Genomic DNA, 12,274 nt, shown 5'->3' with positions numbered 1-12,274 from the left:
ATTCTACCCACTTAACAATGGTCACAGCCCATGATTAGCGGATTAATTAATAAGAGTAGGCCAGTAATTCTGTTTGAATATTCTCAGGAAATAAATGAGTTAGGAGCTAGTAGGAGCTTACTCAAAAAGTTGAGATGCATGTTTTGTTAAAACTTACTTATTACACACATAAATTCCCCCTAGTCTGGGCAACAGGTGGAGCTGTGTTGGATCCCCTCTCACATAGATATTCATGGAAATGAAAAAGCAGACTCACTGGCGAAGCTAGCTCTAGACAAAGCGGATATACAGCCTATTCCCTTTAGTAAACTAGAGACAAAAAGCAAAATCAAAGCCTCCATAGCAGAAAGATGGCAAGCCGAATGGGACGCAAGTAAGATCGGCAGATGGCTATACAAAATTCAACCCAAGGTCCAACAAAAGACAAACTCATACTCAAATGAAAGGAAAATTGAAATTGCTATCTCACGCCTCAGACTTGGTCACAGAAAGCACTATGACAAGGTTTTTTCATCTTGCAATCAGGCTGAAACCATTGACCACGTGTTACTAGAATGTCAAGACCATGCCCCAGCCCGGGCTAGGTTAAAACAAGAATTGCAGTTAGATCCGCTATCTGTCATAGATCTCCTAAAGCCAAGAGATGCAATAGCGAAGGCCAAACTAACTCTATTTCTGAGAGATGGACAGCTGCTCGAACGTATATAAACAGAGCAGCCAAGGATAAAAATGAAATCATATCAATATAAGAAAATAGAAATCATATCAATGCAAAAACAGAAATTATGTGAACACCGAACTCACAATAGATATGTGAACCCTTCTCACACACAGGAGTCCCAAAGAGGGACAGGTCAGCCGAAATTGCCTAGGCAGAAGGCGACCTCTTAAACACCTAATGCAACAACAACAGAACATTTCATGCACCATCATGGCAGTTTGCAGCAGGTTGAGTTCATTACCAGTCAAAGAGGTACTCTCCAGGTCCTCTTTCAGGGATATCTCCAATACAAGAACAAAGTAAGACAAACTGGTACTCATTGGCGATGTACCGTTAAGACCTGCATTGGCAAATGTACAACAGTTTGAAATTTTGTTAGAAATTTCACTGTACACAACCACCCACCAGAAGACACCAACAGAATCCAGTTCCTTGGCAGCTTAAGAAAGAGAGCAAGAGAAGAACCAACCACTCCTATGCCAGCCCTCTACAACGACGAGGTCTTGAGACATGATCCGGAGGCTGCAGCTATATTTCCCTCCTTCAGCTCAGTCGGCAGCGCCATCTACATACACCGCAGTCACACCTGATTTGCTACTGATGATCAGCTTAGAGTCCTCCAGTCAGCTTCCATTGTCTACATGGATGGTACTTTCTCCGCCTGCCCAGATCTTTGGAATCAGCTTTACATACTGCATGCACGGAAAGGAAGCATTACCTATCCCCTAGTCTACGCATTAATGCCTGATCGTCGGACTACAACTTACCAACGCCTCTTTGCTCAGTTGAAGGTCCGGCACTCGTGAAGAGCAACCTCCTCGTGGTGAGTGCTGGGTAGCGCTAATAGCTCTTCCCCCGTGTGGAACCGGGGTAGAATATTTCCACAGCACCCCACTGCTGGTCGTAGAAGGCGACCAAGTTGGGCAACCTGTTTGCCGTGGGTTGCGCCCCTGTGTCGGCGGAGGACGGGATTCTGGTGGTTGAGGGCACTGGAGCCAGGAACCGGTGTTCCTTTTGCCCAACACACCACTTCGACCCTTACTTCGCCTAGACGGGTGGTAGAATGGGCCCGGTTCTATCAATCGGCTGGTCATGCCAAGCCCTGTGCATAGAATTATTTCTGCACATCCTGGATTTTCAAGAATGTTATATTTTGGACTTGGAATAAACTACGTATTGATATCCTAACTTGCCTAGAGTCCTATGCCGGAAGGCGGTGGCTCATGGGCCAATCTGGTGATAGAGACTTCTGAATTCTGTGTTTCTTGGGAACAGTGTTATGGGCAGAACCTTCTTCTTTTGGATCTCATAGCTATTCAAGTCGATATTTACTAGAGTATAACACCGCTGTATCCCTGGTGTTGCAGGCTGGCTTCCACTGCGACACCGTCTTCATTTGCACTCGGTGGCGGGTGGGGAGCTGCGGTGCTGAACCATATTATCTCACCATGTCTCACACAAACACTTCTGGTTCTAGCAAAACAAACAAACGTCGACATGTAGAGTCAACTTCGTCAGATGATGAAGTTTCGCCTGAAGTTAAGGATGCTTGGCCTCGGTTTATAGTCATATCTTCTTCTGATGGACTTCCATTGAAATTAAATCCGTTCGCTATCTCTAAGGGCATTCAAAGTGCCTGCGGAGAAGTGAAAAATGTAACACGCCTTCGGACTGGTTCCATCTTGGTGGAATGTGCAAGGAAACAGCAATCTGTCAATCTGCTGGGCTTACAGCACAGGTTGTTGTTTCCGAGCACAAGACACTGAACTCTAGCCGAGGTATTGTCAGGGACCTAGCTCGCTGTCTTTCCGACATGAGCGAGGAAGAGATTGCTGCTGAACTGAAAAGCCAAGGAGTCACCAATGTTAAACGCTTCACAAGGAAAACACAAGAAGACAACATTGTGAATACTCAAACTTACCTTTTCAGCTTCTCCCTACCAAGAATCCCTAACTCTATAAAAGCTGGATACTTTCACATTGGAGTGGAGGTTTATGTACCTCATCCACTTCGATGTTTCAAATGTCAAAAGTTTGGTCATGGTGCCAAATTCTGTCGTGGCAAGGCAGTCGTGTGCTGCCGTTGTAGTGGAGCTCATGACACATCAGACTGCTCTAGTGACATGAAGTGCTCCAACTGTGGCGGTGAGCATATGGCTTCCTCCAAATCCTGTCCAACTTTTGAATTTGAGTCCAAAATTTTGAAAATAAAACATACAAACAATGTCACCTACCTAGAAGCAAAGAAATTAGTACAATCTGTAGCTCCAGCTCCTGTAAAAACATACTCAGCAGCAATTTCCTCCCCAACTCCAGTTGCTAAACCTTCGACAAAATCTATTTCTTGTCAAACTGACATCTCGTGGATCAAGGATGACCAGGTTATTCTTGATACTTTACATCATAGGTCCAATAGTGATCCACTGATTGCCACAGCTTCATCTCAGACGGAACCAGAATTAGTACCCGACAGCCAACCAGTGGGCAAAGCCCACTTAACTAACAGCGAAAAAAAGAAACTTCGAAAAACCAGGGCCCTCCAACACATGGAGATGCCTTCTATTACAACATCTGTTGAGGTTCATAACCCCTATGCACCTCTGGAGATGGATGTCACTCCCACACAGCCAGTCCATGGGAGTGGACACTCCTCCCGCTCACGATCCCCGGTTGAGCCACCATGAGCTGCTCAAGTCATATCCTTCAATGGAATTGCAGAGGACTACGGCATAACTATAATGATATCCAATTACTACAACAAGATTTTCAACCATCAGCTTTATGTCTTCAGGAAACATACTTGAAAACTACAGATCAAATTGACATAAGAGGCTATACTTCCTACCATTTCTTTTCTCCCCCAGGGGCTAAGGCCACTGGAGGTTCTTCAGTATTAGTAAAGCAGGGTGTTCTTCACAGCCCAGTTCTCCTTAATACCGCTCTTCAGGCTGTTGCAGTTCGTGTGACTCTGCACATCGTACTCACTTTGTGCTCGCTCTATATTCCTCCGTCATATTCTCTTCAGCAAACTGATCTCCAAGCCCTTTATGACCAACTACCAAAGCCCTGCATCATAATGGGTGATTTAAATGGGCATAATCCCTTATGGGGCAGTGCACATACCAACACGAGAGGAAAGTTGCTGGAAGATTTTATGTTAAGTAATGATTTATGTATTTTCAACGATAATTCAAAAACATATCTTCATCCTAGTACTGGGACATACTCGTCCATTGATTTGTCAATTTCAGATTCAGATTTGCTTGATGAGTTTGAGTGGTCAGTCCACAACGACCTCTGTGGAAGTGACCATTTCCCTACCATTCTTAAGTCTGTGACCCCATCTGACGTTCCTCCATCATCAAGATGGAATTTCAATAAGGCTAACTGTCCTTTGTATGAAAATCTTTGTGCAAACCGACTTACACCTGAACTTTTTCTAGATGTTCCTGATCCAGTCAAATGTTTCTCTGACGCACTCCATAATATAGCTGATGAATGTATTCCAAAGTCCTCTGGAAATCCACACATCCGTAAACCATGGTTCAATGATACTTGCAAACAAGCTAGGAAGGCACGGAAAAAGGCTGAGAATTATTTCCGTCGTCATCCTATGGTTCATAATTTAAATAAATTCAAAATCATAAATGCCAAGGCACGACGTACATTTAAACAAAATAAACGCATGTCTTGGCAAGCTTACGTTTCGAAACTAAATTCACGTACGCCGCTATCGAAGGTATGGAACATGATCAAAAAAAATTAAAGGTAAGGGATCTAAATCTGGTATCCACCATCTTCAAAATGGGAATGAATTGTTAACTGATAAGTCCGATATTGCTAATAAACTTGGTGAAACTTTAGCTAAACATTCTTCCTCGTCTAACTATGTTCCTCAATTCCAGAAGTACAAAACACAGCAGGAAAAGAAAACTATTAATTTTAATTCAGATAATGGGGAAGATTATAATGAAGTATTTTCTCTTCATGAGCTCCATACTGCCCATGGGCAGGCTCACGATACTGCTTCAGCAGCTGATAATATACATTATCAACTCCTGAAACATTTACCAGAACCTTGTTTAGTAACCTTGTTAAATATATTTGATGACATTTGGACCTCTGGCTCATTTCCTTCATCATGGCGTGATGCCATCGTTGTTCCCATACCAAAACCTGGATGTGATCATACCGATCCCTCAAACTACCGACCCATTTCACTGACCAGCTGCGTTTGCAAAACCATGGAACGCATGATCAACAATAGATTGACATGGTACTTGGAATCCAATAATTTAATCACAACTATTCAATGTGGTTTTCGTAAAAACCGGAGTACTGTTGACCATTTAGTTAGATTAGAGTCATTTATTAAAAATGCAATTATAAACAATCAACATGCAGTGTCTATCTTTTTCGATTTGGAAACATGGTATTTTAAAGGACTTGCACGATTTTGGATAGGGAGGCCGTTTGCCTCAATTTATATCCAAATTTTTAACTGACAGACAATTTCAAGTCCGCGTGATCAACCCTGTCTGATCATTATAATCAGGATCAGGGTGTCCCACAAGGCAGTATCTTGTCTGTTACACTTTTTAGTATTAAGATAAATAGCCTGTCTAAGGTCTTAAATGATTCCATAGATGGGTCGCTTTTTGTGGATGATTTTAACATGTCTTGTCGTGGTAAAAATATGCATTCAATTGAAAGACAATTACAGTTATGTCTCAATAAAATTCAAAAATGGTCACTTGAAAATGGCTTTAAATTTTCTAAAGCCAAGACAAATTGTATACATTTTTGTCGCAAATATAAATCACATCAAGACCCTGTACTGTATTTGGATGGCACGCCTATCAAAATTGTAAAGGAAGCCGAATTCCTAGGACTTATTTTTGATAGCCATTTGACATTTAAACCCCATATCAAATACCTTAAAGCTAAATGCCTGAAGGCACTCGATTTGTTAAAAGTCGTTTCCAATTCAAAGTGGGGAGGTGATCAGAAGACCCTCCTCCAACTATATAGATCTCTCATTCGTTCAAAACTGGATTATGGCTCCATCGTTTATGGGGGTGCATGCAAAAGCAATCTTAAAATTCTGGATTCTATACATCACCAAGGACTACGGCTCTGCCTTGGATCCTTCAGAACTTCTCCCATTAACAGTTTATATGTAGAGGCTGATGAACCATCACTAAAACTCAGACGTCTAAAATTATCTTTACAGTATATTACCAAATTATCTTCAAATCAGTCAAACCCTGCATATGATTGCGTTTTTCATCCCCTATATGAGGACCTCTACCAAAAGAAATCTTCTCTTATTCCCCCTCTTGGAATAAGATTGAAAACTGCAATTTCTGATGCGAATTTACACCTTGAAAATATTTCTCCTTACCACCTTTTGTCTTCACCTCCTTGGCAACTGATAAAGCCAGTGGTAGACATGACACTAACAAACCTAAAGAAATCACAAACTAATCCACTAATTTATCAACAAGAATACCATCAACTGAGAACTAACTATGATACATACAAATCTATGTTTACAGATGGATCCAAGGATGGTGACGCGGTTGCTAGCGCTACTATCATTGGATCCAGAACACTCTCGTTCAGGTTGCCACATGACAGTTCAATTTTTTGACGGCAGTATCACACGCCATCTTAACAGCTCTTAAATACATTCAAAATCAATCTAAACATAAGAAGTTCATAATATTTTCAGACTCTCTTTCATGTCTTCAGGCTATTCACAATATGTCCAGTACACATCCACTTTTACTCGAAATTGTCGAATTATACAATGATCTAGCTAGTGGCCAATACGACATCGCTTTCTGTTGGTTACCCAGCCATGTCGGAATCGTTGGTAACACAATGGCTGATGCTGCTGCAAAAGCAGCACTCAACAAATCTGTGACTCCACTTCTTCTACCCTACAGTGATTATAAACCTGTTATAAGATGTTATATCAGAGATCTAATGCAGAAGAAGTGGGACACCCAAGTTGGTATAAGTAAATTACATGAAATTAAACCAAATATCGGTTACACCTACTTGGGCTGTCAGTCCAGATTTGAAGAGGTCATTATGCGACGATGTCGTATTGGCCATTCAAGATATACCAATGAATATATTTTAAAAGGTGAGGATCCTCCATTTTGTATCCCTTGTGATGGGAGAATCACCGTCAAGCATGTCCTGCTTGATTGTGTTGATTTTTCCATCACAAGGGATAAATATTTCAAAGTTTCATCCTTAAAGGATCTTTTTAGTATCAATGCTCGTTTAATTATTGCCTTTTTAAAAGAAATTGAATTGTTACATAAATTTTGAATGATATGTTTTGTATATAATATAGTTTTTATACTTGGTAAAATAAATTTGATGACTGAGATTGTTAGTGGCTGTATCCTTGAAGGGGGTTGAAGTAACGTAAAATTATTGTCCCCCTGAGAGGATATGTAAGACCACAGCATTCAAAGTACATTTATTCTTGCCACAGTTTTAGACGTAGAATATTTGTTTATTTTAAGGGTTGGCTAAATTGCATATAATCACCAGCGGCTGAAGGGATGGTGTAAATCCTGCTGGGGAGTCGTGCAGGTAGCAAAAGTATTGTAAGTCCCCACGGTCACCAGTAAGGTGGCCTAACTTTGGTTGCTGGTGGTCTATAGCCCATTTTTATATTGTATTGTTGATTGAAAATGTATTCTTTTTAATGTTCTCCACTAGTTTTAAAATCAAAACTGTGATACTCTAGTTATTTTTACTGTCCTTCGATGACAGATATTTAATCCATTCAAATATTTGTATTGTATATCAGTTCTCGTCACGATATGGCTGAAATACTGCCGATGTGACGTTAAATATTAACTCACTCACTCAGTTGAAGGTCCACATCCAACAACTACTGAACCAACCATTCAACCCTCTGAAGTTGCTGCCATTAGAGCCATCCGGACAGAGTTTCAAGGTTCAGACATCAAGGGGTGTTTCTTCCACTTTACCCAGGCGATTTGGCGGAAGACACAGGAGCTTGGTCTTGCTGTTGGATACAGAGATAACCCCCTTGTGGAACAGTGGATCCGACGAGCTGCTGCCTTGCCTCTGCTGCCTCTTCAACAGGTTCAGGATGCATGGTTTGACTCCATGAACCAGTCTCCCGATGTACCGAATGCTGACGAATTCAACGACTACATAGTCACAAACTGGGTGGATTATGAAGCCAGATTCCCTCCTTCGCTGTGGAACCATCACCAGACATTCGGCCCAAGGACCAACAACAACCTGGAGGGTTTCCACAGTCGCCTCAATGCATCACTGAATCATCGTCATCCTAATCTCTACATCGAGATCATCAAGAAGATTGTGAAATCTGAGAAGACCAAGCTATCTCAGTTAGACCTAGGTGCAGCTCCACCAGCAAGAAAGCGTGTGTACAAGGAGATTGACAATCGACTTTCCAGACTGAAGGATCAGCTATCCCAGGGTGTCAAGACACCACTCCAGTTTTTGGATGCTGTTGGCAAACTTCTGAAGATGGATTAAGGTTGTGTCAGTGTGACAACCTCGATGTGAACTGTGATGTGAACTTTGATATTAACTTTAACTGAACTCTAAGTGGCGAATATGTTAAAACAATGGATTTAAGGGATGGATGAATTAAAATGTTGAATGGAATAAAGTAAAAGAGGGTATCAAGCATCTTGAGTCATTTCTTTTGTCTATAATAAGACAAGTCCATTTTCATGATAGGGGTTAATTACCTGATTAACATGTGCAACCAGGTATGACATTGTTGTTTTAAGGTGTCTCACAACTGGGCTGTCTTACTAATGTGAGGAGACCATTTGAACTTCACGTTCATGAAATTGTACTTTATATTTCCGTGACAATAAAGAAGTCCAAATACCAATCTCCCTCTTGGTTTCAACAACCACATGTATTGATCATCTTACCACTTCAACTTGTGCACTGTTCATCAACAATGTCACAATATGTTTAAATGGCATCTAAAGACCTGTAGTATCAATGAAGACGAAGTCGACCTACGTTTTTCAACTTCTTTATTCTTTCTATAAGACGTTTTGGAACATATGCTGGTACATGTATGATAATACAACCATCACGCACTAGGGTGTGTGTATAAGTACGCACAATTCAGTATTTAATATCAAAATGTAAAAGCATTCAAGCCCCAAGGTTCATTAAATGTGTTGTTCAGTTCCCCACGTGCCGATACCCATCTACTTCTTGGTATTAACAGCCACTAGTCTGGGTAAACATCTTACCAATTCCAATATTTGTTTTTCATTAATATTGAAAATTCGTCATTATGCGGTTTATAAAATCTGTCGATGAGGTCACGTGTAGAGTTCAACATATCCCCGACCTCAGCCCCATAATGCCTTTGGTTTGCTGGCTTCATATTCGCTATGTTCTCCAAATCTTCGTCAGACAGATTTCCTGTAAGACCAATATATGATTATTGCTATGTATGAAATACACCTGATTGAGTTTTGTTGTTAAATGTCCCAAAGTAAAAAAAATCGTTTTTCAATCAGAATTGACTGGTTATGGTCCAGTACATTATACTCAGCATGGCAACATTCACGTTCTCCGAGACACACGTTGCGGCCTTCGAAAGCACATGTTCCACATTTGGCTTTGGTTCATCTTTTGTACATATTTGCTCGTGGTAAATATCATGTGTCACTTTGGGCTTCGGTCTCAAGCTTAGACGCTGCCTTTAACAGCGTTCATTTGGAGTGTTGGTTGGTTGGCGGTTGGTCTTTACAGCTATTACACAATGGAATCATCCTCAAAAGAGACTTCAATACACGAATCCCAGTTCGAATCCCAGCCTTCCAGTCTTTCCAAAGTGTTAAACGTGTACGACTTGCGTTACTTTGGGCTTCCCGCTCCCATGAAGCCGACACATTTCAAAGTTGCGTTAAATTCAACTGACTTATCAGCCTGTAATACAAGGCTATTAATATATTAGTCGCGGTGTGACAGCCCAGTGGTTAAAGAGTTAGCTTGGTCTGTACAGCTCTAGTGAGTGAGTGAGTTTGGTTTTACGTCGCTTTTAGTAATATTCCAGCAATATCACAGCGGGGGACACCAGAAATGGGCTTCACACATTGTACCAATGTCGGGATTCGAACCCGGGTCTTCGGCGTGACGAGCGAACGCTTTAACCACAAGGCTACCCGACCGCCCCCTGTACAGCTCTAACATCAACAGAAACGGTATACTCACTCAATTTAAGAAATTTGAAGATTTCCGCCAGATGCGTTTTTTCATTTTTTATATAATCTTCAAACTTAATCACGTGTATTTGGTCTCTTGGAAAAAGTTTCATCCAGTCGGACATGAACACATGGTAGATACCTCGTCTGACATCCAGCTTGAAAACAAAGTAAAAAGTATGTATGCGGCTGACACAGATGACCTGGCATCTACACATACGGCAGGGACATGGTCAACATAGTCAGCAGAGGTGCTGCCATAATACCAAGGTTAGAATACGCCCTACGCTGCCTCTAACCCCCTTAAAATAGGTTCACACAGTGGGCTTTGTTGTTCGTATGTGACGTTATGTAGTAGCAGTAGCAGAAGCGGTGAGGTGAGGTTTAACATGTATTTGTGTGTGCGTGCGCGAGCGTGTACACGTCCGGACAAAAGCCGGTTTTATAGTGCTAGCCCACTTTCTAATGTGGCTGCCTCACCCAGACACAGTGAGTTCGAGCCGACCAGTCCTTGTTTTATCCCCTTATGCCGAGCGCAACGGTGAGCGAAGGGATGTTACCTTCGCCGCAGTCGGAAATATGCATTTCATCATATGCACATACTAGTAGTACTGGCAAATATATAGATTTTGTTTGTTTGTTTCTGTGGTGTTTAACGCCTTCATAGCAATATTCAAGCCATATAAATAATCGAGTCTGCCAGACAATCCAGTGATTGACATCATGAGCATCGATCTAACCCGTATCGTCACATACTATGTATTTTGGGGTATACAGCAGACATACACACGTACTTCCTCTGTGAGAGAATAAAGCAAATACATGGAGAGATACACTGATCGCCTCTCCGAAAGAACTGCAGATATAAAGTGAGACACACAGACTTCCTCTGTGAGACATACAGTGGATATAAAGACAAATACACAGATCTATTCTGTGAGAGAATAACACATTTATTAAGAAATACAGAGAGACAGACGTCTCGCGATACTCAGACAGCCTCTGTGTGATAATATAGCAGTTATATAAAGATACCCAGACAGCCTCTGTGAGAGAATAAAGCAGATATATAAAGCTACTCAGACAGCCTCTGTGAGAGAATATAGCAGATATATATATATATATATATATATAGATACCCAGACCGCATCTGTGAGAGAATATAGCAGATATATAAAGCTACTCAGACAGCCTCTGTGTGACAGGCCTATAGTACAATTTGAAGAATATACAATTTTATACAATTTATGTACATATCTCACCAAATCACCTCACGTCATTCCACATCGCATCTCAACACAGTCACATAATTTCACACATACAGTACAATACCATACCCTGTAATTTCATAATTTCTATTTTAACATATCACAACTTATTATATCATACAACATATTCCATAACATCATATCATATTGTATCATTATTATAAGATCATACTATATAGTATTATTTCATATACCATTATCATATCATAACATACCATACATACCATCGTAGATATATATATACAGATATATAAAGATACCCAGACTGTTTCTGTGAGAGAATATAACAGATATATAAAGCTACTCAGACAGCCACTGTGTGATAATCTAACATATATATAAAGATACCCAGACCGCATCTGCGAGAGAATATAGCAGATATATAAAGATACCTAGACCGCCTCTGAGAGAAAATATCGCAGATATATAGATACCTAGACCGCCTCCTTGTGATTATATATCAGATATATAGATACCTAGAACGCCTATATATCTGATAATATATCAGATATATAGATACCTAGACCGCCTCTGTGTGAAAATATCGCAGATATATAGATACCTAGACCGCCTCCTTGTGATACTATATCAGATATATAGATACCTAGACCGCCTCCTTGTGAAAATATCGCAGATATATAGATACCTAGACCGCATCTTCTTGAAAATATCGCAGCTATATAGATACCTAGACCGCCTTCTTGTGATACTATATCAGATATATAGATACCTAGACCGCCTCCTTGTGATAATATATCAGATATATAGATACCTAGACCGCCTCCTTGTGATAATATATCAGGTATATAGATACCTAGACCGCCTCCTTGTGATAATATATCAGATATATAGAGATACCAAACCGCATCTGTGAGAGAATACAGCAGATATATGGAGATACCCAGACTTTTCTGTGAGGGAATAGAACAGATATATAGAGATATCCAGACCGCCACGTTGTTATAATATAGCAGATATATAACGATACCCAGACAGCCTCTGTGAGAGAATATAGTAGATATA

General features: G+C 40.7%; 2 protein-coding genes across 2 annotated transcripts in view; one reads left to right on the top strand and one right to left on the bottom strand.

The window, feature by feature from the left end:
• Positions 1 to 6,692: 6,692 nt before the first annotated feature.
• LOC125375906 lies at positions 6,693 to 8,280 on the top strand. Its single transcript, XM_048386910.1, has 2 exons — positions 6,693 to 6,735; positions 7,670 to 8,280. The coding sequence occupies exons 1-2, from the start codon at positions 6,693 to 6,695 to the stop codon at positions 8,278 to 8,280; spliced, it is 654 nt and encodes a 217-aa protein (XP_048242867.1).
• Positions 8,281 to 8,808: 528 nt separating this feature from the next.
• The window catches only part of LOC124113995 (carbohydrate sulfotransferase 15-like), a 36,824-nt gene continuing 33,358 nt past the window's right edge, over positions 8,809 to 12,274 (bottom strand). The window contains exons 7-8 of the mRNA XM_046474507.2: positions 9,994 to 10,141; positions 8,809 to 9,198 (exon numbers count right to left, since the gene is read on the bottom strand). Coding sequence (XP_046330463.2) covers positions 9,020 to 9,198; positions 9,994 to 10,141 — 327 coding nt within the window. The 3' untranslated portion in view covers positions 8,809 to 9,019. The remainder of the gene's footprint in view (positions 9,199 to 9,993; positions 10,142 to 12,274) is intronic.

The sequence above is a fragment of the Haliotis rufescens genome, unplaced genomic scaffold (assembly GCF_023055435.1).
Source record: "Haliotis rufescens isolate VD_foot unplaced genomic scaffold, xgHalRufe1.0.p SCAF_62, whole genome shotgun sequence".
Classification (NCBI taxonomy): domain Eukaryota; kingdom Metazoa; phylum Mollusca; class Gastropoda; order Lepetellida; family Haliotidae; genus Haliotis; species Haliotis rufescens.
This window is presented reverse-complemented; position numbering and strand designations above follow the sequence as displayed.